General features: G+C 48.1%; 2 protein-coding genes across 5 annotated transcripts in view; one reads left to right on the forward strand and one right to left on the reverse strand.

Annotated features, from left to right (window-relative positions):
- The window catches only part of TMED8 (transmembrane p24 trafficking protein family member 8), a 44,694-nt gene extending 31,132 nt beyond the window's left edge, over positions 1–13,562 (forward strand). Inside the window, exons 6-8 of one of the 3 annotated variants that reach the window (XM_040641608.1) lie at positions 854–982; positions 10,281–10,358; positions 10,743–13,562. In XM_040641608.1, coding sequence (XP_040497542.1) covers positions 854–982; positions 10,281–10,318 — 167 coding nt within the window. In that variant the 3' untranslated portion in view covers positions 10,319–10,358; positions 10,743–13,562. Of the gene's footprint in view, positions 1–853; positions 8,130–10,280 lie in introns of those variants that run through there. The other 2 variants (XM_040641607.1, XM_040641605.1) reach the window with 2 other exon arrangements.
- A 138-nt stretch (positions 13,563–13,700) lies between these two features.
- GSTZ1 (glutathione S-transferase zeta 1) overlaps positions 13,701–14,909 on the reverse strand; it is a 9,814-nt gene continuing 8,605 nt past the window's right edge. For both annotated transcript variants that reach the window (XM_008699321.2, XM_008699314.2), the window contains exon 9: positions 13,701–14,254. In XM_008699321.2, coding sequence (XP_008697543.1) covers positions 14,128–14,254 — 127 coding nt within the window. In that variant the 3' untranslated portion in view covers positions 13,701–14,127. The remainder of the gene's footprint in view (positions 14,255–14,909) is intronic.

Raw genomic sequence — 14,909 nt, forward strand, 5'->3', positions numbered from 1 at the left:
ATGAAAAGATGTCAGAATCTTTCCTTCTAAATATCTTTTCTTGGGGCTTCTGGGTGGTTTAATTGGTTAAGCATCGGACTCTTGGTTTCAACTCAGGTCATGATCTCTGCTCAGGTCATGATTTCAGGGTACCGAGATTGAGCCCTGTGTCGGGCTCCACACTCAGCGGGGAGTCTGCTTGGGATCCCCCCCCCACCCCCGCTCCTCTCCACTGCTCACACTCTCTCCTCTCTCTCTAAAATAAAAAAATAAATAAAATCTTTAAAAAATAAAATAGGGGCACCTGGGTGGCTTAGTTGGTTAAGTGTCTGCCTTCAGCTCAGGCTGTGATCCTGGGGTCCTGGGATTGAGCCCCGCATCAGGCTTCTTGCTCAGCAGGGAGTCTGCTTCTCCCCCTCCCCCCCACCCCACTTGTGTGTGCTCTCTCTCTCTGCTTTCTCTCTCTTTCAAATAAATAAATGTAAAACAAATCTAAAAAAATAATAATAAAATAAGTATCTTTTCTCACCCTTAGAAATGTCCAGACACTTCTGGAACTAAATAGGCTCTATAAGGCTAAATCATTGTATCTCAGTGGAGACATCACTGGCATTTGGGGTGGAACGCTTCTTTGCTGAGCAGGTACTCTCCGGATGTTAAGTGCTCCTGGACACTTGGGCACCGAATGCCAATATCACCCACTAGTTGCTGGGATGGTCAGAAGGCCAGCAGACATTTCCAAGTCCTGTAGGAGGGCAAGAGCATCTCCCTGGCTAAAAGCCCCTAAGTCACCTGGTCCATTCTTTTACCCTGAGATCGGACTTATTCTGTCTCTGAAGTCACACCCAGACACCGTGCCGTTTTGCTCACACAGACCCTGTCCCCGTTGGCGATGTGGAGAGAGGCTCCAGGAGCTCCCTTCGAGGTCGCTACGGGGAGGTCATGCCTGTGTACCGGCGGGACAGCCACCGAGACGTGCAGGCCGGCAGCCACGACTACCCCGGTGAGGGCATCTACCTGCTCAAGTTTGACAACTCCTACTCCCTGCTCCGCAACAAGACTCTGTACTTCCACATCTACTACACGAGCTGAAGGCCCGCTGGCGCAGGAGGCGGGGCCGGGGCAGGCGCACAGCCGGCGCCTCTTGTTCTGGATAGGCAAGAGCTCAAAGTTGAGCATGAGGCTCCCGACCCTCACGTCCTGCCTGGCATGCCTGACTGTTGACCCCACGTAGCTTTTCCCCCTTCCTGGCTTCCGCAGGTGGTGGTGTAGTGCTCCTGTTCTGTGGTCCCTGACTCACACTCCTCTTGCTTCAGACTCCAGCAAAACTCCCTCTGTGAAGGACCCCGTCAGGCAAAAGCCTAAAGGGAGGTTGGGTGTTATCGTTTACAATCAGGTCTGTTTGGGTCCAGGGTGTTCCAGTTGCTGCTCTCTCCTCTCCCGGAGCCTTTGTTGCAGATGTGTTCAGTGGCACCCACTCTCCACCTTTTGAAAGTTCTGGAGGATGAAAAGCACATTGTCCGTGAAGGAGCCCAGCCTCTTGGATGGAGAAAGCTCCGTCCAGCCTCTCACCACTGCCATATTCCCGCCTGCTGGTTCTTCGTGGTCTGTAGCACAGGCCGGGAGCCCTCACTGCCTTTGGAGGGGTGTCAGTGGTCCCGATTTTGCGGCTCTGCCTCTTGCCCTCCTCTTGCCTTTCCCCACGTCTGTGTCCGTGCCCTTACAGCAAGACCGTCCATGCCGTCTAAAGTGGTGATCACGTAGTCTAACATCTGGGGGGGGTAACCGCCTCCATCACTTCCTGCTTCAAGAGGTCGTGGCCGGTAGCCAGGGTGCTGGGTTGGAGGGGAAAAGGTGGGAAGTAGGTACTGGATTGATCTCAGAATCCACACCTTTGAAAGTCAAGTGTTACTGCATTACTTTTCTTGTATAATCAAAGAAGAAGGGGTATAATCTGAGAGAGAAGGTTAAAAAAATACAACACTCCCGATTCCCCACCACTCTTTTTTAATCTTTAGGGTAGGGGTGTTATTTAGAAATTTTGCTTCAGAACCCATCGGGTTTCCAGTGTTTCTGGATTTAGTTTCTTGCATTGAGGGCTTCAAGCTTTCGGAGTTCAAAGCCTCTTAGAAAAGGTAATGAAACTTCACTGTTACTGCTGATGGGAGTTGTTCTTTACCAGGCCAAAGCTTGCATCACCCCCCCCCACCCCCGCTGCATGCGACTGCCTTCCCCCCTGCATTAGCCCGGAGGCTGGAGTGCTGGGGGGGGGGAATCAGTGGAGCAGCAGCGCAGGGCCTCGGGCACAGAAGGCACCACTGTGCTCGTCTGTGCCTCCTTGTTTCTTATTCCTTGTGTCGAGTCTGTTACTGCCTTAGAATTTTGAGGAATAATTCGATTTATTTATTACTTTATTTATTTTTGTAGCACATTTCATTTTGCCTTTGAGACAGTTCTGTCTGTTTCTTAGAAGGCTTCGGTCTGCTCTGAGCCATTGAGGCCCTCTCTTCCGTGGAGTCAGATGACGATTTTAGGAAATGTTAGGAAGTGACAATGTTCCCTTCCTGCAGGTCAGTCCCGGGATGCTTTGGGAGGAATCTGCCCTTCTGAGATGGATGATACCATCTTACCCTGGCACCCCCTGTGATGAATTCTAGGTTGTGAGGGATCCGGCCCAATCGCCCAGATGGAGTGCAGAGGAATTGACTTGCCAATCAGGACATCGTCTGATTCTGGGATTTCAGAGTCCTACTCCGAGGGGTCATCTTCTTCATGACGGTTCCTTTGGCCCATTCCTTCCTGCAGGTGTCTTGCGCCAAGCCTCCCCCCGCTAGGGGGGCAGGAACTCGAAGACCAGGGCCCCTCACCATAGTTCTGTAGTCGAATCTGTGTCCCGGAACAAAGGGCCAGACAGCCTGTACTTTGTGTCGTCCTGGGAGCAGAGCCTCAAGTAGGACAGGATGGTGTGGACTGAGCAGCACCTTACCTCCCTTGTCTTCTATTTCAGTGCGTTTTGTAGAGGACACTGGCCAAAATGCATCTACCTTGTAAGAAATTAGAAATTATTCTAGTGACTGTTTGAGCCACGAAAAGCAGACTCGCTGTGCGTCATGTCATCATCAGATAAGCCGAGGGAGCACTCTTTCAGCGCCAAAGTTGAGTCACGCCTTAGCTAAGTGAGAATAATCCTTATAAAAGAAGTTTCTACTGAGCTGTTCTCTAGTCAGCTCAAGCCTTGCTTATTGTTCCTGTTTATTATTAACTTCTGGCTTTGAGCTGTCAGGCCAGAGCAAGCACCCCAGGACAACACTCTCCGTTTATTTTTGCCATGAGATGCTCGGTACTTATTTTCTTCGGCATCCTAGTTCTGGTGCACCAGGGAAGCCGGAGGGGCCTGTTCCCATCACCTCTGTGTGCCTCTTATTGTCTGGGCACTTTTGAAGTCCTGGACATGGTTACATTTCATCCTGCACGGGTGTGTCTTTGTCCCATTCACACAAAATGGCTACAAGAAGATATTGTCACTATCTGATCCATTCCCTCTTCTACTAAATTTCTGAAATCATCAAACTTTAGGGACCAAATATTACTTGTGGAAGCACATGTAATTAGTGAGAATTTCGCAGCCCAGCAAATCCTCAGTGGTAGTCCTTTCCTTAATCTCTCCCTGCCCAAGTTTATCGAACCAAACAATGAAATCAAAGTCATCTGTCTCACCCTGTTCTCCAGAGCACAAATAAACACTAACCAACAGTCGGAAGAGAGCGCTTTGTAGTGGGGGAGAGACTGAAATTCTCTACACAGAGCGGCTGGCTTCTTCAATTTCTTCAGTTTGTTTAGCCTTGCCACACTGTTGGAGCTTTTAGAAAGGAAGACCTATTTAAAGTGTTAATTTGTTCTAACATTTCATCACGAAAAATGTTCAGCAAACAGAGAACTTAAAAGTAGATAGTAAACACCCTTAGCTATACCCACCACATAGGCTTTAAAATTATAAGCTGCTAATTCATTAAAACAAAAACGATTCTCCCATTCTGTTCCTTTTGACAAGTGTCCAGTTAAAGTGTGTTCCCTGCACAGACATCAGCTCTCCTGTGTCAGAGGACCCGTGATTTTTTAGCAGATTTGTTTCATTCAGCATGAGTTACTTGGAAGATGGTCCTCCCACATTTAAAAAAAAAAAAATGTTTCTTGATCTCCATCTTTCAAAAACTCCTGCTGTATTTCCCCTTTCCTCAGGCCAGAGCTTCACTCTTTTCTTCTCGAACTGGCACCCTGGAGGGAGGGGAGCCGGGAGGCTACTCTAGAAGGACTTTAATCTGTTGCTTTACAACAGGTCCTCAAACCTCCGAACTTAAAACTCTATCCTTAGACAATGAATAGCTTTGTGATGGAAGTAGGTAACAACTTGAGATAAGGCCATTCTTCTTCTGCTTCTTTTTTTTTTTTTTAATAATTCATGCACTTTAAAAAAATATTACTTAAGAAAGGAAATCTCAGACTTTTTAAAAGTACATATTGCCCCTTATTATGTGTATACGAAAGAGTTAAATCTGAGAGTTCTCTGTCTTTTATTAACCAATGGGATTAGATATTATTGTAAAACCAGTTACAGAAAATATCTGAGTTTAGATGTTTTTGATGAGCCCCACCCAGTTCCTCTTTGAAAGAATTGGGTGAAACCCACATCCTAAAGTGTATCTTTATATTGATTTTTTAAGACTATTTTTCTGCAAAAAGCTGCCTTTTAACCCCGAGGTATATAATTCTAAGGTATGGAGTTGAGTGACCCTACCCTTTACATAAAGGACTATTGTTTCAGTGGAGGGTGAGGGAGGGCAGGAATGAAATGGTTTTGTGAAGCTTGAGGACTGTTTTTTAAAATTGATAGTAAGAAAAAAAAACAATAAAATGAGGGGAAGAGAGATAAACTGTCAAATGTATTCTGAAATTTTGCTCATATCCCAATTTTGTTTAGTTCTTTGTCTGTATGTCATTAGTTGGAATTGTTCTTTAAGCCAGAAGCTTACTGGTTCTCATTGTGCTTGTTGGAGAAACACCAACCCCCTTTGCTGTCTTTTCCAACGGAATCGACTTTAGGAATCTTTTGTGAGTAGGTCTCCTCTACTAAGTGTAATCCCCTGACCCACGGCTGCATTTCACCTCCCTATTCTCTGGGTCTTAGAGTCCAGTGCCGTGCAAAGGGTGGTGAGACTAGCACGAGGCTGGGAGGGGGTGCGGCTGTGGCCCTGCAGCCCCAGTTGGTTTCGACTGTGGCCAAGAAAGGGACGAAATTGGTTAATTTTGACCAAATCACAGAAGGGCCTCAAGCCACAAGCTGTGCCCCTCTAGGCTGACCTCCCTGTAAGGGGTAGGACTCACCATCTTCTGTAATCTTTGTGGGATGGTCATACACACAGCCGTAAATGGACTAGTTTGTTCTCCCTTTTAAGAGCTAACATTTAGAATTTCTCCTGGGCCTGAAAGGTCCACTAGTTAAAGGTCTTTAGTCTCTTTCCACCTGGCTAACAGTGTAGAACTCCTGGAAACCTGAATTGGCTGGAAAAGGGAAGAGCACCGTCACTATAGAATCTCAGTGGTTGAAGAGAGTTGGAAGGTGAGTTGGAAGGAAGGTCATTTCATTTCTTCTGTTGTGAGCGGTAGCACATTCAGGGATTTATGTTCTTTAGAGAGCAAGTCATTGCGTTCTTTGTGCGTTGGATTGTGCTCAGGGAGCCATGATGCATGATTCTTTGGGAAGTAAGTAGGGAATGGGTGTCTAAAACCAATCACAAGCTGGGTGCTTTCCAGCAACGCCGTCTGTGATGAGTATCTTTATGGCCAAATACTCAGTCTTCACACAGAATCCTGTCCCTGGGCCCTTATTTCCATATAACTGAGAGATAAAGAGGGAGTAGGCTCCCTCCATTTCTCTCTGATGTCTTGATTATTTACCATATTGTTTAGCATTGGCAGAATGGTATCTAAGGCCTCTGTTTACCTGATTAACCAGAATTGATTAACAGTGTTTGTTGAGAGGGTAAGGCAGTCAGCTTCCGTTAGAAGTAGGACCGGGGAGGGATTGTGACTTACAGTCCCATATTGGGATAGCTGGGAGATTTGTGGGGCTGTCCAGTCGTCAGTTGGAACTCTTGTGAACCTCACCAAGTGAATGAAGGAGGATGTGTCAGTGAGATACTGATGAAGACAACAAATTATTTGAGTTGAGTAATAAATAGAGCAAGCCTTCCATCTACAGGAACTGTTGTCTGTCACTGGCTATACAGGCAACTGTAATGTGAGTTTGGGGCTCCTCAGTGTTCTCAGAAGTAGAAGAACCGCCTGGGAGTTGGTTCTCGGTGGCTGCTTTCCTGGAGAAGGGGGAGGCACCCAGAAAAACACTGCTTTGGCTCAGTGGGTACCTGGTGATGGTCAGTGTCACCCCTTTGCTCTGTCTAACCCATCCAGCACCTGTGAGCACTCCTTTGATATCTACGGAGTTATTTAGATTCTGAGGTTCGGGCAGGATTTGGGACCCAAAGGGTGAGAGAAACTTTGCTAAGTGTCGTGTGGCCAGATTTCAGAAATCACCGCTCCCTCTGAAGTGTTGCATTGTCCCTGCCTGAGCCACGAATGCCACACAAAGCCCCTGCTGTTTGAATCTATTGTCATTAAGCTAAGAAAACCCAGTTGCCCAGAGCCTTGGGATGGAGTTCATTTACAAATAGTCGTTCCCTCACAAACTAAGTCCAAAAGTAAGATGCTGGCTTTGAAATTATTTGTGGTCCTGGTCACTGGTTTGAACTCATGATCTGATTGCCATTATATGTACTTTGATTTCTTTTAGGCTCCAGGCATGTGGACCAGAGTTAATTTCATGGCTCTTCTTTACCCTGAGACTTGAGGAGAAGGTGTCTCAGAAATCTAGATATATAGGCTTAAATTCCATAGTTTTCTGTCCCTTTAAGTACTTATTTAAGGGTCAAATAATATATGTGAAATGATCTATATAGCAACTAAAAGTTGCTATATAAGGTCATGAGCAAGTCTGGAGTTTAGGTTTGGAATATTCTAGCATATAGGGTTCCAGAAGAGCCCTTAGCTAACAGTCAGCTTTAGGAGTTCTCTTCCTGAACTCATTTCTTCACTCAGGTTTGATATCTCTCCGTCGAAAACGTTCCTTGTTGTTGTTGTTGATTTTTAGGTTCAGGCCAAGAATCGTCTGGAAAACATTATCTTAATTCCTTCTCTCATGTCCTAATTAGTACATTTTACTAAGAAATTCTATATTAAAAACTCTACTGACATCCGTTTCTGAGATTATTGTCCCATAAGTGAAGTTGTTTTTATTTAATCAAGCTGAATTATTTCCATTTAGCCACGTTCAAGAGCAAGTCAAGTCTAGAGAAAGCCATCCTGTAACCCATGACTCTGGCGTACCCATTCGCCCTTAGTGATGGGAAGCATTTTGAAATTCTCAGGAGAAATTTGCTTTGTAATCGAAGTGATGGATTTTGAGAAAGCCGGACTTTGGGTAAGGATACTTGGAAGAGAGGGAGGTGCTTGCAGACTTCCTGAACTACTTCATGCCATTTAGCTTGTATTCCTGAAAGGCCTGGTTTGGTGCCATGCACTGAGATCTGTCGGTTGATTCAAAGATGAGTATGCTTTCTTGGCAACATTTAAGCAATTGGCAACCACAAAGGCATTCTTTCCTTACTGTTCTCTACCGTGCGTTGGCACTGATGTTACAGAAAGGGGTCCGGAAGGGAAACGGTGTCGCCGTCTTTTCTTTAAAGTAGAAAATAGCCCAACAAGTCATTTATTGCAGTCATCTTGTTTTACGTATCCCCAGAGAAACGCTGTCAACATTTCCTGTGATTTCTAAGAGCTCCGTACCAAATTGTCATTCAATCGTTTTGTCCTGCTGAGTGGGTTTTCCTTTAAAATACCTTCTCTTACCACCCTGTGGCACTGAATGTGTTGCTGTGATACACAGATGATTCCTGAGCTATGGGTCTTTAAATAGCTCAGTTCTTGTGTTTTTATATTATGTAACAGTTTTGTGATGCTTTTGTGCATTTCTCTTTGTCTTCTCTTCCAAGTTTTGAAATCTGTCCTAAATAAACTTTTTCACTATGCACCTGAAACGTTTGAGTTCTATCTTAATGAACCTGATTTACATTTTACATTTTTTAATTCATCTCTGCATTCCTCCTAGACAAAAGGTATTCTATAAACCTATATGAATTATTCTGTAATCTATTGATTATAAAAATTTAAGAAAAATCAACAATTAAGAAAAAAATTGAGAATGAGATTAATGACAGATCTTTCAACTGTGTTTAAATTCATGGCAGAGTATTACAAAATGGGAACCGGGTTTGGCCCAAGGGCAGAAAAAGTGGGTTTAGAGCGATGATCACTAAATAGAACATTATACAGTTTAATCAGTATCTGGTGGTTTCCAGTGATGTTCATTTTCCAATGAACTTCCTGTGTTCAAATTTGGAACTGGTATGTTGGACACCAGGGTAATCATGAACACGGTCTGGGTGATATTAATTCAGTCTATTTTCATTTCAAAAATGACGTCCTAAGATGTCTTAGACATCTCTTAAAATGCTGCCTGTGCACGTCTCTGGCGTTTATTACAAAATGACAAAGACTCCTAATCTGAGCAGGAAGGGTACCACTGAAAGCTTTTCCTCAGTGATATGTGTGGTTCTATGAAAAGCCTGTTAGATCTTTCTCTGCTTTCCTTGCAACATAGTTTAGAGGCTGGTGTATAAAGGAGGAAGAGATTGGAAATAATTGTGAGTTAAATGAATATAATCCGTCCACCAAACTACAGCACAACCAGTAAAAAGCCCGGGCGGACTACATGGATCTAGAGGTCTTTAATGAGTTATGTCTGGGTATGCTGCGTGTAATATGTCACCGCTAACACATAACACATTGAAGTTTATTTTATTTATTCATTTTTAAAGATTTTAGTTTTACGTACTCTCTACACCCAACGTGGGGCTTGAATGCACAACCGCAAGATCAAGAGTTGCATGCTCCACTGCCTGAGTCAGCCAGGTGCCCCATACTGAAGGTTACTTTTTAACTTTTAAAGGCACTCCTATCAGGGGCTCCTGGGTGGCTCAGTCGGTTAAGCGTCTGACTCTCGATTTTGGCTCAGGTCATGATCTCAGGGTCGTGAGACTGAGTCCTGCTTCGAGCTCCATGCTGGGCCCAGAGGCTGCTTGAGATTCTCTGCCTCTCCCTTTCCCTCTGCCCCTCTCCCTGTTCTCTCTCTCTGAAATAAAAATAAATAAATAAATAAATAAATAAATAAATAAATAAATAAATAAATAATAAAATGACAGACTATGGACTCTGGGAAACAAACTGAGGGCTTCAGAGGGGAGGGGGTGGGGGATTGGGATAGGCCAGTGATGGGTATTAAGGAGGGCACGTATCACATGGTGCACTGGGTATTACACGCAAGTAATGAATCATGGAACATTACATCAAAAACGAGGGATGTACTGTATGGTGACTAACATAATAAAAAAATATTATTAAAAATAAATAAGTAAATAAATAAATAAAATAAAAATGACAGGGCACTCCTGTCATTTCACTGACCGTGACCCAGCTCGGGATTACACGCTGCAGCGCTTGACATTCCATCTGATGTGCTTTAACCCATGAGGTTCTGGCTAAATTCTGCGGCCATGTTACTTCACAGGTTCTCCCAAAGTGGAATGATGCCTGCTGGTGACTTTGGAATCGAGAACCAAATAAGTTATGTTTAAAAGTTAGGAGGAGCCGATACAATGAGTCCTTAGGAGTATGTGTATGAGCCGCGTGGTCAGTAAGCTTACTACTTCCCTCAACGGATATGTATTTTGCTTTGGAACAAAATCCTATATAGTCTACTTTGTCCTCAAGTATTTCCTGGCAGCTCCTCTTTACTGTTTTCATCCTTTTAGGAGGATTTCCCACTTCTTAAGCAGTGAAAGACCCTTTGCACTAATTGGCAGCATCAGGCCACTCCAGCGTCTGCCCGTCATCCCCTGGGCCCGCTCCCACCGTGGCTGCAGAACAGGTCTCCCTGTGGCCTCTGACGTCCAGAGTCAGGGATCTGCCAATTGTTCTCCACAGACCTGACAACTGAGGTGGAAATGAAGGACTTTTACCACCCACTCAGCCTGTGGAGAGAGGCCCCTGCTGGAAAATATCCCCTAGACAGGTGATGGTTTTGTTTTGTTTTGTTTTTTTATTATTTTATTATTTTATTTTTTTATCAGGTGATGGTTTTGAATCGAGAGATACCTCCGACCCCTGAAAACAAGAACTTAGTTGCAGACCAGGAAGTCACAGAAGAGGTAGTCTTCAAAACCCTTTAGAGAAGCCTAATTATTGCTAAGTCTCACAGCCATTTGGTCTGACCAGTCTGAGCACTTAGGGCAATTTTTGCTCCTTCATGATCTTCTAGGGCCCCCAAAGAGGAGAGACATTCCAGGAGGGGAGGGGGTTGCCAGCCATGGCTGTACAGGAAGGACAAGTTTCCATCTAACAAGCACTTACGGAACAAGGCTAGCCACCTTGCACGGCACGGGGGTAACGGGGGGTCAGGAGTGCAGCCCTAGAGATGCTGGAGGGAACTCTGCTCTCAGGCAGGGAAGATGGTTAGAAATTCTCTCACTCCCTGGAGCACAGCTGAGTTCCTCTAGGAATAAAGAGGGTTCTCCTGTCTCCCATGTGTCCAGCCACAGATCCCCAGAGGAGGATTCCCAATGCTGGAACCAGCAAAGTCTCGGGTCTCCACATCCCTCAACAGCAGGTCAAGCTAACCATGCTGTGACCTGGACTCCACGGAGGGCCCAGGGTTGGAACACAGAGTGACAGCCTCTCTCTGACTCAAAACTGTAAGCCCAGAAACCAGACCGCTCTCCTTTCTCATAAGCTGTGGTCCTTCGGCAAGGCCAGAGCCTCTGCGCATCCCAGCACCCCTCTCCACACACTCCTACCCCAGTTCACCCTGAGGCGGGGGCTGCCTGGGCCTGCCTTGTCTTGCAGCCCCCCAATGCCACCACTTCCTCACAGGCCCGGCCCCCCGAAGCCTGCGGGAGACACCCAAGTCGTTGTAGGCCCTGGAGAGCCCAGGCACTCTCCTCAGGTCTAGGCGAAGAAGGTAGCAAGGATGATCCCCAGCCCCGGTCCTGAGACGAGCCTGTGGTGCTACCAGCTGTGTGGAGCGCTCCGAGGTTCAGGTTCTAGCTTTAAAAGACAAAAGTCTCCTTTATGAAAACATCGTGAGATAAGTTGTTAAGTGTCTGCCTTCGGCTCGGGTCATGATCTCAGGGTCCTGGGACTGAGCCCCACATTGGGCTCCCTGCTCAGCGGGAAGCCTGCTTCTCCCTCTCCCACTCCCTCTGCTTATCTCTCTCTGTCTCTCTCTCTGTCACATAAATAAATAAAATCTTAAAAAAAAAAAAAAGGAAGATGGACCACTGTCCTCGTAAAGCCAGTGCAGCCGAGAGCCACAAAGTTTAGTCACTTCCTCTGAGTGGTGCAGATAATCCATGTGGGATGCTTGCAGGAACCCAGCACGTTCCAGGTGAGTCACCCCAGAGGAGCCCAGGGTGAGTTTCTCTGGCTTGGACACATTTCTGTTTTTGTGGGGGACGGTCGGGTTTGTCTGAGTTTGGGGGTGGAGGCTCACCCAGGAAGGAGAGCCTCAGAAATGGGACTCCAAGGATCTCTGCTGAGCCCAGAGGAAAACCCACAACACTTGTTCTCTCTCCTCCCAGCCCCCCACAGCTGATGTTCAATGTACATCCGACATATACCAGAAAACTGTTGACCTAGAGGACCGGAACTATGGGAACTTTGAGAAAAATTAATGTAAAGTGAGTTTTGTGCAACAGACGAGGGATGGTTTCGATAATGTTTTGACAACAGAGGCTGTATCACCACTTTACCTGATTTAGGTTTCCTTACAATCCATTAGGCTTTTGCCACCAGTTTCAGGATGGCTGATAGAGTCTCCGGTTCGAGTTAATACTCTGACAGTGTCTAGGAGAAGACCTGAGCTGAAATACGGCAACTCCCAGAAGTCATCTTGGATTGGACAGACAAGCAGATAGGTAACAGACTAAGCATGCTGAACAGGAGAGTTCCAAGTGACCAAGTAAACGTCCCAGAGGAAGTGAGGGACAAGAGCTCAGGAAGAGCAAGGGCCATGTCTGCCACATTCCCAGTCACAAGGCCACACATTCCAGCTCCCAGGTGGGGAAGTCACTGGGGAAGGCTCACTGCAAGCTGATGGACTGAATGGCAGGGGTGGCGAGCCCATTACTAGCTGGAGAAGGACAGCCACCAGTTTTCTTCCAGGAAAACCCATTCACCCCCTCAGTGTAACGAGTTTTCTCTAGAATCATTTGGGGCAGGGGAAGCAGTCTCAGGTTGTCTGTCCCTGTACCGTGTCCTGGATGCGGACTCTATCCAGTTCCCTTACTTCCCAGAAGTCTCTTGTCTGTTGCCTGGAGATGGCACTGGGAGGAGGAAGGGGTGGAAGGTGGTAACCTCAGCAGTGGTGGAAACCAGCTCCGATCATCTGGGCTCCCAAAAGCGCCTGCCGGAGGGGGGCAGAGCAGCCGCCTCCTTCTTCCCTGGCAAGTGGCAGCAGCACCCCATCTGGCCTTGCGCACTCACTGCTCCTCGCCCATCCCACTGCCTCTCCAGGGCCAGCCTCCTCTGCCAGGGGTTCCTGCTGTCTTACACTCTACTGGGCCTTTATTCACCTTCAACTTCCAACGTCCAAATCAGGTGCAAGTCCTGATCCCTGGGCTGAGATTAGTCTCTTGAGTCAAGGTTTCCTGGAGAGAGCCCAGGTGGGAGCTTCACCCAGCCAGGCAAGTCTGGAGGAAGCTGGGGGAAAGATGGCGGCGGGGCAGGAGGAGCCACCGAGTCGCCCTCATCCCTGCTCTGTCTCACGTACCGCCCTGTGCTTGTTTCTGGCTCTGCCAGGACCAGCGCGTCTCAGGAGCAAGAGTGGCCCGCTTTGGTCACCCTAAAGCCTGGAGCCCAAGTTCAGGAAAGAAAGGCCACAAAGGAGCCCAGGAGGATGGGAGAACTAGGTGCCCTGGGATCAGGGCTGAAGAAATGGGACTCACGACTGAGAGCGGTGGCTTCCATTTGAACCAGACACTTCTGATTTCACTATTTAAGCCTTAGCCATGCAGGGGAAATGAAATCTCAGGTACAGGATGGAGAAGTCATCTTGTTCCACTTCCAGAAGGGACCTCAAGGTAAGCTGCTACCTGGGTGGGGTCCGGAGCCAGCCCGGGCAGTGGCGGGTCACGCTGCCCATGGAGGAGCCTGCCTCCGGTTCCCAGGGCCCTTCATGATGGGATTTATTCCAAGTGCCTCCTCCTGGGACTGGTCCGGAGGCCGCTGGCCCTGAAGGTGTGGGACTGGGTTGAGAGGGCCAGCTTCCCCCTCCGTGCCCCAGTGGAACACTTACTGGTACCATTCTAGCCCTGGGAACTCGGCTGGTCACAAAATGCTTTCTTTCCTGCTGCTTCTATCTGTTCTCTTCTGGATCTGACCGGATTCTCTCTGGCAGGATTTTGGACTTGTTTCTCTCCCGGCCCAGATTCAGGGATTCCAGCTAAGAAGAGTGTTCGTCTTCTGGAACGCAACTTAGCCTTAACTGACCAGTCTGGAGGCTGGGCTTCAGTTTAATGATCACGTTTCGATGTGGGCGTTCTCGGGACTCAGGCACAGCCGCGGGGTTGGGAAGAGGCGCGCAGGCTCCCTTACGTCTCTGGTGAACCCGCCAAGCATTTTAGGCTACATTCTCACCTCATCTTCACGACTGCCCCACGACACAGGCGACCGATCATGTTCCTGCCCCCCTTCCTCCCAGCATCCTCTCCCCCACCCTACCCACACTGGACAGATGAGGGGACTGAGGCACAAAGAGGTTCAGTGGGAAGGCGGATCCAGGGCTAGCGTCCAAGTTCAAGGAGTTCGGGTCTCCTGCTTCTCCAGTGAGTGCGTGCTTGTTTCCAGGCCTGTTCAGCCACCCCCAGCTTCTGCTTCTGCACCCTCTCCCTGCCCCCTCCCCCATGGGGCACAGTCGGAGAGCTAGGCCCTCAGTTCAGGGGGTGTGTCTGGCTGCCGGCAGGGGTGAGACACTTGGAAAGCCTCCAAGGCCATTAGGGTCTTGTTGATGCGGCTGATGGTAGGGTAGGGAGTGAGATCCACCTTGAACCTGTGGCAGAGAAACACCTGTCTAACACCATCTCAACACCAGTTCTGCCGGGGCCCAGGGAGACTGCCCTGGGGGCAGCGAGGGACACACAGAGGCAGGCTGGAGAGGCCCTGGGGGCTGACCAGGGAAGGACCAGGAAGTTGCCCGGCCACGTGGGGACCTTATTCACAGGCGGCTCTGCGGATGGGCGGGTCTCATGCAGTAAGTCTAGCATCTCTGCTGCTTCTGTTCCTATTCCAAGCCATGGCTATTCACAGAGAACCTACTACGTGTAAGGCACAGTGCTCACCATTTACATACACAGATAATCTCTCCACCCATGTCATAAGCTTCTCTAGGGGCAGTGAATGTGTCATAACCCCTGTGTCCCAACGGGGCCTGGTGTGATGCCTTCCACAGAGGTGCTCTCTCATGCCTCACTGAAGGGCTGATGGACGACAGCAGAGGAGAGCTCCCTGCCAGGCACGGACACAGCAAGTCGGGGGGAGCAGGCTCTTGGGGTGGTTTCTTCGAGGGGTATCTACCAGGCGAGCCGCCGTCTCTTAGGAGCAGAGGCTAGACAGGATCAGATGGACCATGATGGGCCTGGTAGGGGGCGTTCCACTGATGTCTGCCGCCTGTCTCTTCCAGGCCACAGGGGCGGGGGGGGGGGGGG

The sequence above is a fragment of the Ursus maritimus genome, unplaced genomic scaffold (assembly GCF_017311325.1).
Source record: "Ursus maritimus isolate PB19 unplaced genomic scaffold, ASM1731132v1 scaffold_25, whole genome shotgun sequence".
NCBI classification, from domain to species: Eukaryota; Metazoa; Chordata; class Mammalia; order Carnivora; family Ursidae; genus Ursus; species Ursus maritimus.